Source organism: Agelaius tricolor, unplaced genomic scaffold, assembly GCF_023055355.1.
Source record: "Agelaius tricolor isolate 1412-34295 unplaced genomic scaffold, bAgeTri1.0.p SCAF_1, whole genome shotgun sequence".
In the NCBI taxonomy this organism is placed as follows: domain Eukaryota; kingdom Metazoa; phylum Chordata; class Aves; order Passeriformes; family Icteridae; genus Agelaius; species Agelaius tricolor.
This window is the reverse complement of record NW_027269261.1, coordinates 57,126,841-57,145,248: the sequence shown is the minus strand read 5'-3', so window position 1 is coordinate 57,145,248 and position 18,408 is coordinate 57,126,841. Positions and strand designations below refer to the sequence as shown.

The window sequence follows — 18,408 nt, the reverse complement described above, 5'->3', positions numbered from 1 at the left end:
CTGAACATCTGCTTGGTTTCTTCTTATTTCTTTTCATTTGAAGGTTTGTGAGATGTCAAAATACTGATTATTGTATTTTGTAAAAATCCACTGCAGTCATTTATTAAATCCAGAGTCCTTTAACTGTCATTGTGTATGTCCATATTGAACTGAGATTTTGAAAGAGCTGTTAGCTGCCTGTTGTAATGCCACCTTAAAAATAAGACCTAATGTTCCCTTTTAGGAGGATGAGCACAAGAAAACAACTGACTTGAAATGCCAGAGCCAGTCTGTGGTGCAGCCAGACCACCAATATGTCTTAGTTCCAATCTGTGTAGAATTTAAGGATTCTTCTCTCCAAGACGCAAACATGAATAGTGCTTTCTACAGCTTACATTTTTATTCAAGAGAGGAAACACAGAAGAAAGTTTTCATTTCATTGTAAATGTGAACATCTGTTTGGAGGAGCCTGCTGTTACTATTTCAGTTCTGTTTCAAAATTCTGGTTGCTTCCTGAGGTGCAGAGGAGGTTCCAGTAAGTGGCTTTAGTTGGAAACCAAATGGGAGAGATCATTTAGCTGTATTTAAAGAAAACCATCAATTATTTAAAGCTTCTGAAACTCACTTCTATTTGGCATCTAACATTGTCTGCTGTATCAGAGAAGTGGCTTTTATAAAATATGTTTTGCTTCATGCAGGATTTTCACTTGAGAGATTTGCGAGTCAACAGAGAATTTGGAGGCAGAAGCAAACAAAAAACTGTTAAAATTAGTTTAAAAGAACTAATCTATTTGTGCTAGACACTGTAGTTACAATTGAAATTGAAAGAGGTGAGTTGTAAAAGAATGTCTTCTTTAGAGTCACACAATTAAGTTTTTCATGGGAACTAGTAAGAATGATTCATCGATGCTACGTTTCCTTCTGAAACTGTGTCTCACTCTCTAAAGTTTCTTTTACCTGCTTTAAAGTGAGAGAGAGTCTTTTAGTCTTAAAAACTTCCCAATGTTCTTGGTAAAGCAACAAACGTTGTGTGCTATGTTGGCTGAACCAAGACCTTCTGTGTGCTCCTGCTGCAGTGGGCTTTGAAAAATTGTGAACTTCAGTAGCAGCTTTAGGCTGCTTAGATGAAGTTGAAAATAGTAATATGTTATATATTGTCCTGACAGGACATTTGCCCAGAGCAGTAGATTAGTCCAGGAAGAAGTAAAAACCAAATGTGGTGTCCAAGCACAATTATTTAGAAAACAATTGAACTGTGCCTTTTTAAATTTTTTTTTAAAGAGGAGAAAAGCCAGCCTTCAAAATTGACAAGGAGATGCAAAACAATTCTTCTAAAAGGCCTATAAATGGACGATTGGATCCATATGCTCTGTTTGTGTTGCAGTACATCAGCAGCATGTGATGGCTTGTTCCTTTTGTTAGGTGTCTCTGCAGCACTGTGTACAGATTAAATAGCTACTGCATTGCAGAGAGTTATTAATACATTACATTGCACTTCCAGGGAAGATGTCACTGTGTCCTTTAGCCTGAATGTACCTTGTGGTTGAGTTAGGGGTGATTTTTTAAAAAAAATTTTTACTGAGGATAACTTATTTTTGGGTAAATTCTTAGCCAGCTGGGAACTATAGAATAACATCATTCTTAACATCTATAAACTTCACTTATTGTTGAAGTTTAGAAAAATCAAAGCCTTGTTCCAAAATAAGAACAGGTCACCCTTCTCAAATCTTAATCCTGATACACTAAAAATGTGATCTTATTCCACTGTACATACAATAGAAGGAAGCATGAGATGGGGCAGAGAAAAGTATGCAACTCCTAAAATATAATGCAGATAAACAAAATGCATGAAACACCAGAAAATGAGAAGTGGGGCCAACCCATTGTTTTTCTGACCCATCTGTGTACTGTTCCATTTGTGATGCACATCAGTAAAACAAGAGGCTTTTTGCTTTCCAGTCTTCTGCCCTGACAGCTCTCAGAGCTGTGCATGTCTAAAGTGATGGAGGTTGAGCAGTTGTTCTTGGGGAAATTCTTACGTGTGGGGGAAAATTCTGCTGACTTATACATGGGGATGAAAGGGGGAGCTAAGGTCAGGTGTGGGTGTGCAGAGATGAAAGACCAAGACAGAGCAAAGTAATGATCTCAGCTCTGTTTCCCTCTTCCTCCACCCCCAGGAGTGCTCGTGAGAGCTCCCTGTGCCGGTTCAGACTGAACCAGCTGAAGCTCACACTGCAGAGCTGCAGCCCCTGATTTTACCCAGCCCACTGAAACAGATGTAGGGCACTTTCTGTCATTGAGACTTCAGAGTTCAGGAGCTTTGTCACCACTAAATGATGAAGCTGCTTATACTACTTGTATTTCTTAGGACTTCACAGAATTGACCAAGTAGTGCTCTATGTCTGGTTAAAGCTCTACAGGTCTGTCCAGGAATTAGTTCAAACCTCTGACTCGGAGGTGATAGAAGCTTTGTAGGCAAGGTGGGCACAAGGTGTGAGGAAGCAGAGGTCCAGAGGAGTAAATCATTAGCTCCTGCCAGAAATATGTGTGCATGTGGAACATTGCAAATGTATGGTATATTTGCCACATTGAAGTGATTTGAGTAGCTGGGTGCTGCACTGTAGATGTACTGAAAATTTTGGCACCAGTGTTGTCCTTTCTGTGCCTTTGAGTGTGTCCAGGACTTACAGATGCCACAGTGAGTGGCAGCTCACTGTAAAGTATTTTGCACAGATCTTGCAAAAAGGTCTTTTAATGTAAATATGTAAGTATTAAAAAAATCCTCAGAAGTTGTGGGAGAATCCAGAGAATACAGGAGGGAGCATATCTCAGTGATCTGTGATGTCAACATGGCAGGCTGTAAACACCTGATCTCTTAGCCTGGGTAAAAGGACTTTCACCCCAAGAGTGCTGATGTTCAGATCAAAGTGTTTCACAGCTTTGCCAATGGTCTCAAGGCTTCCTTTTCTACCTCCAGTTTCCTGCTGTAAGGCATTGTTCAAGGACTGTGCTCTTTAGGAATACTCTGAATGAAGCTGAGTCTGTGCCATGTGCAAGGACATAGGTAGTGGATTTCAAGTATAATTTTAAAGATAGAATGCCTCTTTGTGGGCTACATTTCAGCATGCAGCTGTGAGAGCACACCTGGAAAGTGGTGCCAGTAGCTGGGAGCTCTTCTGACTTCTTTTGCCTCCCAGCTCCAAGATGGAAATGCCACCACACCCTCTGCAGGCAAAGGAGATGTCAGCTTTCTCATGGGTTAGCAGGTTAGCACCAGCCTATATCCTTTTTTCTTATTTTCTGTTTTTCATCTTTTCTTTTCTCCTGCTTCTCCTCTCACTGTCTCCTCTCCTTTCATTTTTTTCCTTTTTTTTTCTCTTTTTCCTTTTACTTGTCTTCGCTGTGATTTAGCACAGAACACTTGATGGTATGGTTTTCACATTTTCTTCTGAAATTAATTTCTTTTGCCCTGAAAAAAACCCCAAACCACTGAAGCTTAGCAAGCACTCTGCAAAAGCCTGTTCCTGTTTATGTTAGGGCAGAATAAGATCCAGAATGCTTCTATTTCCCAGCATCGTCCTATTATATTGCAAGTTCATGGAAGTTTCTAACGTAAACACAGAAATTTCACAGTAACAGCAAGTGATTTATTTGCTTTACATGCTTATCAATATTGTCTACAAATCAAGCAAACAAATGCTGTGGAAGTGGGGGCTCTATTTGATGTTTTCTCTGTGTTGTGCCTGGAAAAATGGAAGTTAGTGGGTGTTGCTCAGTGAAGTGTGCATTTTGAAGTTACCCACGGCGATGCCCATTGTCCTGTCCCTGAATTGCATGATGTCATATGTCATTTAAAGCTTGTAGTGATGCCGAAGGCTGTCAGTGCACTGGGAAAAAAGCGACGAGAAAGTTGTGAATCAGGTTTCTGTAAAGCCTTTGTGTTTGGGGTTTTGATAGATAAAAGCTGACTCATGCAATATTTCTGGCGAAGGAGCTGTACAGACTAGTAAGAGCTTCTCATTTTACCTGAGTGCCCAATGAGCTAATTCGGGAGCAGCTGAAGTCAGAGCCCGCGCCTCTCTCCCCTCTGCCGCACAGGTAGGTCCTGGGCTCTTCCTTCATTTGGGGAGGACTGGAAAAGAGAGAGGACTTGTTCAGCCCGGGTGTGAGGAGCCAGAGACATTCCTCAGCGGTGAGATACTGTCGCAGAGGATTTTCCCTTGCAATAATGTTCTCGGGTATTGGCGTGCTGGGTTGTGACAGAGGCTATTCTGCTTTACTTACTGCAGGCAGTGGGGGTGGGGGACCGCAGTTGGACTGAGAGAAGCACATTAGTTGGTGACTCTTTTCCCTCGTTGTGAGATTTCTAATAAATGGGGTTCCTCAAAGTTCACTTAAAATACTTGGCAGAGGATCGTTTGTGACAGTCCAGGCTAGAAATCTAATCCTGCAAATATTGTAGCTCTCTAGAGTGCTGTTTTTCACAGAGGGTGTTAGTTTTAGAACTGATATGTATTCATATACAAAATTTAGTGATTAAAAATCTGCTGACCTTCACTTGGACAGGATTCAGAGCAGAAGATATAGGGAGTGTGTTTAAGATCATTTGGGATTGTTAGTGGATGGATTTTAATCTTTCTCAGGAAGCTGGAGAGTGTTTTTGTTTCTCAGTTCCAATGTTGCATTTTGGATTTGATACTGAATGTAGAAATTGTTCTCAACTAGTTTGCTTAATTGTATCCACAGTATGAATGCTTTATTTGAAATACGAAGATATCTCAGGGCAAAAAACCAGGAAAGATATTTCTTGTAGTCTCATTGCTTTTTGGTAGCTAAACTCCAGAGGTTGTGAGGACTGTAATTTCTGGTAATGTTGACTTTGTAGATAACACCTGAGGTGCTCTTTTTCTTGCCAGGAGAAAGGCAACAATGCTAATCATGAATATAAATTAACTTTGGAGTTTTTACTTATGCAGTATGTCGTAAAATTTCATGTGCAGTAAACAACTTGGAGGAATAAACACGTATATTTAGATAGGACTTGGATAACTTTAAGTCACTTTTATATTTTAAGACAAAGCACTTTATCTCTCATTGTATACTAATGTTCTAGCATAGCCAAAGCTGCAGAGATAATGGAAACCCATTTATCATTACTATGAATATAATTACAGGAAGGAGGTTTTTGTTAAAGAAAAGCAAGTGATAGAAGAAGGTTATGCATTTTTGGTGAGAACTTGTTTATGACTGCACAGTGAAAACCCGAGACTTGCCAAGCTGGTTGTTTTGCATGTGCCTTCAGCCCCGTAACTAATATTAGAGTTGCCTTTTGGGATGAAACAGTAGTATTCCTTGCCCTTGCATGTCTGTGGAGCAAGGGACATGTCATTGTTCTTGCTGGGGAGCACTCTGGGGTCGTGCCATGCCAGTGTGTGTGTGACACAGGAGCAGGGAGCTTTGCAGGGGCTGGGAAGGGGGAGAGAGTAACTGAATTAATGCAAAGGCACAAACAAGAAATGACCTTGTTTGGGGAGCACGTTTCCTTATGAGTAGGGACAAGTAGTAATTATCCTCCTTTCAGTGCTGAACTAACAAGTAATTACTGTTATTCCTTAATTAAAGTATGCAAATTGAAGATTTTTTTTTTTTTTCTCCCCAGACTGAGTTAAATACCGTTATTCACAACTGACAAAAGTTCTCAATATTATTTTGGTTCATCCTTGAAAAGGTTCAGTAACCAAAAGAAAGCCTAACAAAAAAAGCAGTGAACCACGCCAGACATGGGTCAGGGTATAGAGGACTTGCTCAGAGTGTGTGCCTCTGTGGGCTCTGGGGGTACCTACAATTTCACACAGTATTTGCAGACTGAGTTTTGATGTATGCACCTACTTGCTGGTGCTGCTGCTGAAACTGGGAGGTTGGGGTGGACTGGGCTTGTAAATCAGTCCTACGGGGTATGGGACAAAGTACTTTCTTTTTATAGTAAGTTTCTGTGAAAGACAGAAATTTGCAAGAGGTTACAGGGTTTGCAAAGGCACTGGGTCAGTTATGATTCATAGAGAGCAATCCTGGGGAAGGCTGTTTATTCTCTCTTTACTCTCATTAATTCATTGGTGAATTTCTCACCAGGCATTTGCTACAGACTTTAGGTAGCTGGTGCGAGGGTGAAGTTACTTAGTGGTACAACTGCAGAGTAAAACTACTCTTCAGAGTTCTGAAAAGCCAAATACAGATGCTGACAAGAGAAAAGAGGATAGGCATGTGGCTGTGGCAATGAACTCCATTCAACTGCTCTCTGTCCTGATGCCCTTGTGACTGCAGAAATCATCTAAAAACTCTTCCTAATTTTAACAGCAAGGGTAATTGTAGAGGTTATTTTCCTACCTAAGTGTTTTAAGATGATCAAGTCCAACTGTTAGCCCAGTGGTTTTGCCAATTCCACCACTAAACCATGTCACCAAGTGCCACATCTACACATCCTTTAAATACCTCCAGGGATGGTGACTCCACCATTTCCCTGTGTACCCTCTTCCAGTGCAGTTGTGGTGGTACCAGTCATTGGTTTTTCTGGGTCTGGATTGAGGGCACCTGAGACAGTAATTCTTGTTCAGCCCATTTGGTAAAGAAATATTTCCTAGTATCCAATATAAGCCTCCCCTGGTGCAACTTGAGGCTGTTTCCTCTTGTTCTAATATTTGTTATTTGGGAGAAAAGGCCAAACCCCATCTGGCTACAACTTCCTTTTAGGTAGGTAGTTATAGAGAGCAATAAGGTCTCCCCTGAACCTCCTTTTGTATTCATACCCTCACCTCTTTCAGATGCTCCTCATAAGATTTGTGCTCCAGACCCTTCCCGGCTCTGTTGCCCTTGTCTGGACACACTCCAGCACCTCAGTGTCTTTCTTTCAGTGAGGGTCCCAAAACTGAATGCAGGATTTGAGGTGTGGCCTCACCAGTGCCAATTACAATGTTCAGATGGGTTTCTGAAGACAAACTTGTGAAGCCTTGGAAGATTAACAGATCCAGTGTTACTGGGAAGGGCTATAGGTTTTTCCCAGCTCCCTATACCTGAGGCAGGAACTGAGAGCTGGGCAGAAGCAGGGTGTGCCCCCAAGCCCTGATTTCCATGAGCAGGGTGTTTGGTGTAGCACTTGCCAGCTGAGGGAAGGGAGCTGCTTCCTGGTTCCGTGCCATGCTGAAATCCCCACTCTGCTGTGCCCTGCCTTTCTTCCAGGTGTGCCAGCTGCCCAGGTGCCTACCTGCTGCTCTGCAGGAACACGGGACTCCTGCACAGTCACAGTGCACCCTGAGAAACATATTTTACTGGTTGGAGACATAGTGCACAAAATTGTAACAGAACTCTCTACAGAGAAGCCAAATGACAATTTATACCCGCCTGGGAAAGGAGTAAAAATGAAGTAAAAAGTAACTTTTCAGATTAAGAGTCAGGATGAGGCTCTGAGGACACAACAGACCAAGTAGAAAATAGCTAGTTTGGTGTAATTTATGTAGAAACATACAGGTATAGCAATTTGTATAAAAAATAGAGGAACTTGGATCAACCATTTTGCATGCAATTAATTAGCCATGCCTTGCAGTTGCCTGGGGTTTGCCAAGGTCACTGGGGATGCAGGTGTTAAAGAGCAAGCCCATTTTAACTATTCCAACTAATCTTCAGCTTTTTTAGAAAGCAATGACACTGTCATTAAACAAGAGAATAAGTGGATTTAATTTGGTTTTCTAAAACATGTTAGGTTCTCCTAATGCTTCTGGCTACAAGTGTGTCCTATGTAAAACTACCTTACCATTTTTTCTGACTCCACTGTCATTGATGTGAACTGTATTTTGCTTCTATTTTTTTATATTACTGAAAATTTTTGTGACGCTACTTTTTATAATATTACAAAAATTCTTCTTTTTGTGAAGCATTTTTGTAATACTACTATTAATTCCTTTGCATTATTACCTGAGAGGCAGACCATATGTCAATGAAACAGGAAGAGAAGAATGTGGGGTAATGGAATTTCATAAGACTTTTACCTTTACTTCCCTTCTAAATGTAGCTAATCAGGTGTTTCTTTGTCATGTAATTTTAGTAAAATACCTTGAAGTAACTTACCGGAAGTGCTGCTCCTGTTATCTTGTTTATCCTGCACATTTTTCAAGGGGGCATTTTTCGTTCAGCAGTGTTGTGCTTTCTAACTTGAATGTGAAAAATGATCCAAAGCTGATAACGAAAATACATTCTTTCTTATCAAAAATGTATGCTTTCTTATCACCAGTAATAGCAAGGCACACATCATTTTCTGTACCCACATAGAAACAAGAGAATTTCAATTTTCTCTTTTATTTCTTCTGCATTTTTCTGTTTTAATTTTCACCGATTTTATTGCTTTATATCTTATTTTTGAATTGGTACTTGATGTGATTTTTTCAAAAAGGGTATGAAAATAGCTTCTGTGCTTCAAAACTAGAAGAAACTGGCACAAAGAAAGGCTATAGATTTTCAGACTACAAGATAAAACCAGAGGTACAGACCTTCTGAATTAGGTTTTTAATCTCATGGCCAATTTCTAACCCTTGTACTGAGCAAATTACTCTCAGTGTTAATTCTTTGCAACACCTTGAGGGCAATACTTCTTCTTAATAGAAAGCTAATCCCATCATGACTGAAATGGTTTTAGTAATACTCATATACAAATGAAATCTTATGCATTCAAGATAGGCCAAATAAATCGAAACATTCTTCTCTGGTATTTTATTTCTGCTCGTTTTGGATTTATTTTGAAAAATGGGAGAGTTGCTTTCAGCTTTGTATGAAATCCTCCCCCTGCTCTGACAGCTGCAGGAGCTGTGTGTCGGGGAGGTTTCTGCTTGTAATTGCACAGCAAGTCTGACTCAGTTCAAGAAGGGCCACCTTAAAGGTTGGGCGGGTTTGATTTGCAGCTTTATGGTTTCTTTACTGAAACTGCTGTCAAGAGCTGTAATTACTTGTATGAATTTTTGAAAAGTTGTCACTGGACTAAAATAAGGACTAAGCTACTGTGCTGTGGATAGCTTCAGTATTGCTTTTCTTCCTAAATTGTTGCAAGTTTCCCTTTTTTCACAGGACAGGCATTATGAAATTCCATGAGTTTGTGGAAAGATTTTTTTGGGGATGACACTTCTTACTGAAACAGAACTTTGAAGTATTGAATTTACCTGCAGCTACTTTTGCTTATTCTTATGCTGTATTACACACAACTTGGCCAGAGACAAATCTGCATTGCATCGTGGACAGTGTCCTGCAGGGCAGTTTGGCAAGGAAAATAAAGCAGAATTGAAATGCCAACAGGAAGACAGACATCTTATTTTGTTGTTGCAATGATCTGAAAAACAGCTTTGGGTCAGTTCAGCAGGGGGTAATATTCTGGCTTGAGCAGAACAGTTTTAGAATTACTTATTTTTCCCAGTAGAAAACTGAATTATTTGGCAGCATTCTTTCCGGTGGGGACTCTTTCTTCAGACACTACATTATTTTCTTTGGGAAATCATTCTGCTTTTAGTATTTTTGTGCAAGCCACAGAGCTGGTAATTGATAACTGCTTTTAGGTTTTTTAAGATTGTTGGCTTTAGGGGATTCAAAATGAAAGATGCTTTCTGGAATCACTGTCTGTTTCTTGAGGTTTCCAAACCTCCCAAGCCAGGGTCAGGGCTCAGCTGGGAGATAGCAGGGACTGCTCCCAGTAAACTTATGTGGGTCTTTTATAACCTTAGAGAAAATGTTTTGAGTTCTGTTTTTCTCCTGTGCTGAGCCTGAGCAGTGGATGTGCTAGCGACAAGTCCAGCACAATGGCAGAAGAAGGATGTGCCAGAGGCAGAAGTGTGAGCAGGAGGAATGTGGTGTTGTAGCCCTCATTGGGGGATCCCCACAATCTAAAAAGCATTAGAGTTACAGTGTGCCCCAAACCATGTTGTTCTGGTTGTCTTTTGGTTTAAATTGAGTTTTGGCTGCTTTCTATGCAAAAAGTTTTAAAAGTATCTGCTGTCAACTTTTGCGTTACATGGAGCAGGAACAATAAACCCACTTCTTGTTTGTTTGTTTGTTTAGATGACTTCCACTTACCTCTTGATGTTGTACCAGCTGTGACAGAGGCCCTTGACTCCAAGAAGAAGGAGGAAGATTTGCACAAGGAGAGCAGAACTTTCCGCTACTGTGAGAAAAACACCATGGACCTGTCAGACAGTGACCGTCCTGTCAGCTTTAGTTCCACTTCCTCCTCCACATCCTCCAGGGACAGCCACTGCTCCTTCGGAAGCAGAATGACCTTGGTTTCAAACAGCCACTTGGGTTTGTTTAACCAGGATAAAGAAACAGGTGCCATCAAGCTAGAACTGGTCCCAGCCAGGCGATTTTCCAGCAGCAAGACATGCAGAAACTCTGCTGTGGAGCAAGAGGATCCTGAGGGAAGCCTTGAGAAAAGGCCAAGCATGCCAAGGAAAGCAGAACCAAAAGGAGCAAGCAAGAACTGTGCAATGTCCCTGGTCACAGAGCCCACCAGTCCAAAGCTCCTCTACGTAGACAGAGTCGTCCAGGAGATTCTGGAGACAGAGAGGATGTATGTGCAGGATCTAAAAAGCATTGTCAAGGTAGGGGGCTTGGTTAACACAGTGTTGACTGCTCCATAATGCCATTTTTTACATTGCTTGATTTCACAGTGGGCCAGATGGACTTGACAATGGAATTGGCATTTGCTGGTCTTTATAAATTAGTGTAACATCATTGTTCAAATGTATTTCTAGATGTTATTTGATTAGCTAAATCTAAGACTTTACTGTGTCTTCATGAAGAAATAACAGAAAAAAACATCCTACAGCTGACAGCAGTAGTGAACAAAGAGTGATAAATGCTTTGTAGTAAAAAAATATAATATTTTTATATTTGCAAAATAAAAATTAGATTGCTCTGTGTCCTAGAATGTATAGTAAGAAGCAAGAGGGATTTAACTGCTTTTCATATGCTTTATCTGAAGGGTCTTACTGATTTTTCCCAGTCTTCCCTGAGTCCTAGCCCTGCAAGTTCCTGCCTTTTTCCCTGTCCCTTTCATACAGCTCATAGCTGCAGTCTGTTCTCTCTCTCTCCTTGGCCTGTAGTGTTTAATATGGCATATGTATCTGCTGGAAAATACTGATGGTTGGCTGTAATATGAAGGAATTACATTTTCTTTAATGCTTATTGTGAATGGCTGTAGCATTTATTAGCAGCAGTAGGGTTATTGTCCAATCCCTAGCCTAACAGTACCTTTCATTTTCTCTTTCTAGTACAGAGAAAAATATGGATGAGTCCTTCTGTGGATTGTTCTTTTCACTCTGTACTTGTGTCTGTGTCATCAGCATCATTCTGCTTTGCATTTTTTAAGATGACAGTTGATTTCCTTAGCTATTGTTTGTAGCCTACATGTTTAACACACAAAGAAGTGCTTAGTGTGCTGTTTGTAGAACCTGGAGCTCCAGGTAGGTGTATGTGGCCATCTGAGATAGGAAATATCAGCCAGCTGGAGACACTCTTCCCCACCCTCAGCTCTAAGCTGCATGGTCCCACAATAGCAAAATGTGGGAAAAATGTGAAGGCTTTGATAACTAAAATGCATGTTGTGATTAAAACAGCAGCACCCCACCCTGCAAAGTTCTGAGAACGGTTGCTGCTTCTCCAAGATTTCATTGGTTTCCATAGCTGGTGCTGTTTCACTACATTCAACGGTTGCCTGAGTTTCATTTTGGAGTGCTTAAGGTTATCATATATTGCAGAGCCAAGTCAGTTTCTGTGTATAGTAACCACCCATTAGGCATGACTTCCATGGTTTTGGTTCCTTAGCCCTCACTCATCCTCCTATGCTGTGAACTGTACAACTTGAGAAACTGAAAACTAAAATGAATATCTCGTAACAGATTTTCCAATTACAAGCAAGAATACCAATAAGTGTTTTCTGGAGAATACTTCAAGCATCACTACAGTAGATGTAGAGTGAATAAGGCAAATGCATTTTTAGTTATGGAAGAACTTGACGGAGTTGTGAACCTGTGAAATGCCCAAGCCTGTTTCCTGCAGCAACTGATAAAGAATCTAGAAAGCTTCATGTGAAACTGTCTGATCCAGCCTCCCAGCTCAAGCAGTGCTGTCCTAGAGCACTTGGCACAGGATTGTGTCCAGATGGTCCTTGAATACCTCCAGTGAGGGAGACTCCTCAACCTCTTTGGGCAGTCTGTTCCAGTGCTCAGTCTCCCTTCCTCATATTCATGTAGAACTTCCTGTGCATCAGTTTCTGCCTGTTGCCTCTCACCCTAGTGCTTGGCACCCCAGAGAAGAGCCTGGAAGCATCCTCTTAACACTCTTTCTTCAGGTGCTTGCTTGACAAAATTCCCCTCTTCTCAAGGCTGAACAAGCACAACTCTCTCAACCTTTCATTGTAAGAGAGACCCCCCAGTGCCCTAATCATATCCATTGTCCTCCACTGGACCCACTCCAGGAGCTCCATGTCTCTGGTGCTGAGGAGCCCAGGACTGGACACAGCACTCCTGGTGTGGCCTCACCAAGGCTGAGTAGAGGGGCAGGATCCTGTCCCTTGACCAGCTGGGAATGCTTTTCCTAAGGCATCCTAGGATACCATTCGCCTTCTTGGCCACAAGGGCCCACTGCTGGCTCATGGAGAGCTTGTTGTCCACCAGGACCCCCAGAAGCTTATGTGCAGAGTCTAAAAGTAGTAAGGAGGGCTGGGGTTTTTTTTCTGTGTCAGGGTGCAGTTTTTTTTTGGCAGAGGGAGGGAGAAAGAGGAGGGGGGCAACCCACATACAAAGAGCTAAAAGCTGAAGAGGAATCAGATTGAGAACAGCATAAGAACAAAAAGGAAAAAATCAATAGGTGCTATTTTAATCACCCTCTACCCCATCCAAGAACTATCATTAGAGATGTAATCTAATGCTTTTTGTCCTCTAGTAGAGGGATTTGCTGAGTTCTCTGTAGGCAGTAGAAACATACTTAAAAAGAATATGTTCTCACTGTTGTTTCCAGGACTTTCAAACAGGTTTCAGGGCTGGAACTGAAAGGGTGTCAACACTCACATCCATGAATCTACATTCTCTACATTTCTGGTATAAAAATGCAAAGCAAATTTGCATGTATTTTCCCTTCCTTTGGTGGGAGTGCTATTTGTTTGGCTTTTAGATTTTTAGGGGGTGGGAGCTTTTTTGTATTAGTTTCAGTGGTGGTGTTGGGGGTGTTGGTTTCGTTTATTTCTCTTGATCATTTCTTTTTTATATCCACGCTCTTTCCCATTAGCCAGATCATTAATGAATACATAAACCAGGATGGAAGGCAGAATAAGCCCCTAGTGTATGCCACTAACCACTGGCCTCCAACCAGATTTTGTGCCTGTGATCACCACCCTTGGGTCCTGTCAGTTCAGCCAGTTGTCAGTCAAACTTTCTGTCTGCTTATCCAACTCCTGCTCCTCCAGATTGTGCATGAGGATGTTAAGGGAGTTAAAAGCCTTCCTGAAGTCAAGGTAGACACTATTCACTGCTTTCCATTCATCTACCAACCCAGTCATTTCATAGTTAAAAGGTTATCAGACTGGTCAACTTTCCCCTGGTGAATACCTGATGACTGCTCATTACCTTTTTGTCTTTAGTGTGCCAGGAACTGGTTTCCAGGGCTAGCTGAGCACAAATGACCTACTAACATGGATGATTGTGAAATTGCATGTAGGATCCTGGTACTAGTCATATCAAAAGTCAGCTCATTAAGAGTTAGCCTAGCACAGTATTTTGGGCAGTGTCCTTTCCAGCCTATATTGTCCTTAGACCATGGAGTTGTCATGCCTGAAGTAAAATACTATGGAGGAATAGGGCAAAATAGAATTTCATCCTTTTTTATGCCCATATTGACCTAATGATGTTAGGTCATTGGTTAGTAAATAAAGTCATAAATTCTGTTGCCTTTTAAATATCTGGGTGATCTTAACAGTGCCAGGTTGTTACACAGAAGTAGAAGTTGACTTCATGGGATGTGGTTAATGTGATTTTTAAGTGATCCTGGAGAGCTGCTGATGTTTTCCAGTTTTCTTTCCAACTGCTGACAAGAAGTATTTGGCAGGCTTAGGATGAGTGAGAGGAGGCTGTACAGGTGCTGTTTGGCACCTTTGTTCCAGGATAAGCATTAAAAACCAACTGCTTTTCTAGCCAGTACAGCCATTTTGCCTGTGACCTGGAAGGACAGTTGGGTTAGCATTGTTTTGAGGCACGCTGCTGTGATTCTTGCACAGGCAAGCATTGCAACAAGGATAGAGTGAACTTTACCACCATTTGCTATGTTTTATCAGATGATCTGTTAAGGATAATTACAATTTTGTATGAGTGCAGCTTGAAGCTTGTTTTGGGCAAGTTTGTGATGAGAAATTGGATACCTCTGCTTCCTGCTTGTGTCATGCTGACAGGTGTACTGGCCAGGACAGAACTCACTGACCTTTTCCTCTTCAGGACCTAGCCTGGCTTTTTCAAGTTGTAATGTAGTTATAATAGATCTAAACTTCAATTAGAGAGTCACTTACTGAAGTGATTTTATTTTCCCCTGAGTAAAAAGCAGTCCCTGAAGTTATAAAAAAAATCTGTGTTTTGCCCTTGCAGTTCATAGGTGTCAGAAGCCCCCGTTCGTAATGTGTATAAATGCTTGCAACTGTAGAAAGACATAGACATTTCTGTTTTACCTTTGCAAAATAAAAGAATGATGCAAATGCACTATTACAATACTTGCATCTGCATCCCTGTCAGTATAAAAATATAATTAAAAGGTCATTGGTATCTGTAGAATGACTAGAAGGGGCTAAAGTGTGCATTGTCAGTGTATTTCACATATATTGATGTAAACATGGGTTGAGCTTCAGAAATCTTGAACTCTGTCTGAAATCTGGGAGACTTCACTTATGTGAATTGATTCCTCTACACTTTAATCCCAAATGTGACTTCCTTTTTTAAAGCATCTCCACTGTACCAGTTGAAGTCTTTGTCCTTTCTCCTCTCCAGATCTTTGGTCCCTGGCCCCCTCCTCTTATACTTAAGTCTCCTCATTTGAAAAAGTCCCATTCCCCTCTGCACAATCTCCTGCTTGTGATCTTTCTGCCTCTCTGTCCTAAGTCTTCTCTCAGTAAATCCCACCTGCATCCCATCAGTATGTTGTCTCATTTCCTTACATGATCTTTTGCTTTTCAGTATTAAACTTTCTCATGTTCTTCATTTCTGCTGATTCCAGAGCTCTCTCCATAGTTCTCTCAGCAGGCCTGACAACATTTTCATCACCATTCCTAATTTTTCTGCCCTCTTAAGTAGACAGAATTTAAGAGTGGTGTCCACCAGGCTTTCCTTGGTTCCCATTTTGTCCTTCCTATCTTTCTGTAGTACTCCTTTATGTCTCCTCTGCCCTGAAATTGCACAGCATACTTTTCTATACTGTTTATGGCTTGCAGAGAGTCAGAGATGTGGGAACAATCTTTTCCATGCTCTTGCCTCAGAAGATCGGATCTGAGCCAGATATCACTGGCAGCACCTGAGAATGGCACTTGTGGGTTAAGGCCTTGTGAAGCCTGAGCTGAACCTTGCAAAGGACCATTGCTAGAGATTCCTATTGATGATACATTAATTTGGAGGGTTTCTCTTCCCCCTACCCCAGTATGGTCAAAAATAGGGAAATTTACATTAAGGCAGCAAAAGGCACTACTCTGAGAAACAAAGTCTCCATTATGTTGAATCTGCTGCTGTTCTCTCCCTGAGACACGAGGATATGGTTCATGTCCCTGCTAGTCAGCCTGGGGGCGCTTGTCTTCTCAGGGGAAAGGTCACCAAAATTTTTCAACATGAGCGAAAAAAGGGCATTCTTTCTCAAAAAGCCCCAGGGGAATGGCTTTGCTGAAATCTCCTGGAACAGCTCATCAGGGAGGCAGGTTTCTGGCATGGAAAGCTTCATCTGAGGTGAACATGTCTGTTGAAGCTGTATACCCCTTGTGGGGTTGGGGGCAAGCCTTGCAAGGGGAAATGTTGGATGTTTGAGGTAGATACGTGTTGGGGCACCAGTGATGAAGGGAAACCCTTCTGAGAGGAAGTCAGTGTCGGAATGTTATTGTTCCCTGTTTCCTGTCTCCTGGTGCTGCAGCTAGAGGACGTCTCCCTCTCTGTTGTAAGCAGTTAGTTAAAAAGACCACTCTGAAGACTGCAGTGTGCACATTGTCACTTGTGATGTGTTAGTAAAAGCATAGCTGCTTGTGCTCTGGGTTTGCTGGGTAATGTAGCTCTGAAAGTTAATTCTCTGGGAGTTGCCATATAGCTAAGGCAACTCATAATGTTTGTTCCCACATTATAGTTAATTTCTACACGTGACCTCTTTTTCTATGCCTGCTAACCTGCATCCCTGAGAAAGACACCTTTGTGTCGCTGACATAGGTTGCATGTGAAAATTTGGATAAACAATTTAAATTACGTGAAAAACAAATACTATGTTTTGTATAAATGCAGTATGATTATGCAACAGTGATAAGTTTAATTGTGATTAGTATTTGTTAAATTTTTGAGCTGAATTTTCTCACTGTTTTTCTTTTATACATGAAGAAAGAGCAGTGTCAAATTCTGATTGACCTCCTTAAGGGAAAGCTTGGCTTAAAAGCAAGGGAGGTTTTGTCCAGTGATACTGAGATATCACAGCTGAAACTGAAGCATCTCAGTACATGTCCAAGAGGCCTTCTTGAAGTTTGTGAAGTTTAAACAGAGCCATATAAATCAGAGCAGAAAAATGTTCCACTTAATAATTTGTAATGAATTTGTAAATAGGTTTATTAGAGGGCAGTAATGTTGTGTTTTGTTTCTGGAGTTGCTGTTATGAATCAGGACCAGTGCAGGCTGCTGGGAAGGGAGGTAGTTAGGAACATCACAGGGTAAGTTACCAAACAGGTGTAAATAGCTGTTCTGGCTACCTTTAAATAAAAGCAAATCAGACTTCTTTCTTCTGATGCATTTCAGAGATAGTTCAGTTTTCCCTGTGGACTTCTTCCTTCCTGTATGTGAGCCATATTAAACATCCTTAAGCAATGTAAAGTGGTGGAAGTATACACAAACTGGGTTTTGTGTTTGTGTCTTAAATAGTTTTAGATGCGGTTGTTTCTGGAGCTCTGAGATCTTGAACAGAAGTGTTTTGCCAGCTACATATGCTGTAAACTCCTCATCATATGTGCCCTTTAATGATGCCTAACAAAAGCAGAAGCAAAACCCAGACCTCGTTTTGCTTCTGGGCAGGATGGGAATGGTTCTGGGTTTTGGAGAAAGAGGTTTTATAGCTGTACAGTAGGAATATTGTGTGTTGTGGACAACCAGAAGTAACCTAATAAACAATTTGTGTGGTGTAAGCATCTGCTTATGCTGTGGCATGAACAGGGAGCTGTTTGTAAACTAACTTCACAGAAAATACACAAAGCCAGGGTTAAATATACTGATGCACGTTTTTTCTTATCTGCATTATCACTACTTCGGTCTTATTTCTGCTGGCAACATTCATAAATTTCTTTCATTCAGCATGTTCCCAAGTAAGACACTGAATAAAATATCATTGCTGCCTTCTGTTTCCTTCACCTGTACTTTGCATCCAGTTCTTATCTTACAGCTGCATTGTAGAAACTTGCTGGGACAGAGTCTGTCTTTGTCAGGTGATTGCAGAGCTTCACTGGTTGACTGGGACTGCAGACATTAAGACAGCACAAATGTATAGCCATAGCTTTGGGTTTGTTTTAAGGTCAGCTCTGTGTTTGGACAGCACAGAAGGGTGAGTTACACTGCAGTAATAAATGAGCTGTCTATAAATGTACACTGAGCCTTTCTTAAGATGTGGGTGGGAGAGAAGCAGCAGGGAGGGCTGCTGCTCTTCCAGGGAGCCACAGAATTGCCAAAATGCCTGGCTGCTGCTGCTCTTGTCCTCCCTTTTCTGGCAGCAGGGTGTAAATCATTCACCCGTGCTGTCTGCAACCTCCTACCCACTTGCTGAATGTGAATGAACATAGATTAAAGGATGGAAGTTAATCTTCTGTTCCAGAAAGCTTTATTCTTTTGGGAGCAGGGAGGCAAGGGGAAGATGTAATTTAAATATGGAGTGTGCCATTTAGGAGTGCTGGTGGCAGCCAGGGGACTCCAGGATTGAAACATCCTTCCTGTGACTGCACTGAGGCTGGAGCAGGAGGTTGTATCCCTGCCTAGGGGGATGCATGGAGCCCTTCTGGGATTCAGGAAGTAACAAAAGAGAGATCTGTTCACCTCTGCCCTCTGTCTTGTTGTTGCTTACTGGCCGTGGATAAGGAGCTCCACAGAGCAGAGCAGCAGCAGCTCTACAAAAGTTTATAGAATAGGCAGGAAAACTGTGAAG

At 41.4% G+C, this 18,408-nt stretch overlaps 1 protein-coding gene across 4 annotated transcripts in view; it reads left to right on the top strand.

Moving 5' to 3' along the window:
* The window catches only part of PLEKHG1 (pleckstrin homology and RhoGEF domain containing G1), a 125,763-nt gene that overhangs the window by 69,588 nt on the left and 37,767 nt on the right, over nucleotides 1-18,408 (top strand). For all 4 annotated transcript variants that reach the window (XM_071435664.1, XM_071435683.1, XM_071435673.1 and 1 more), the window contains exon 4: nucleotides 10,069-10,607. In XM_071435664.1, the coding sequence (XP_071291765.1) occupies nucleotides 10,069-10,607 (539 nt within the window). The remainder of the gene's footprint in view (nucleotides 1-10,068; nucleotides 10,608-18,408) is intronic.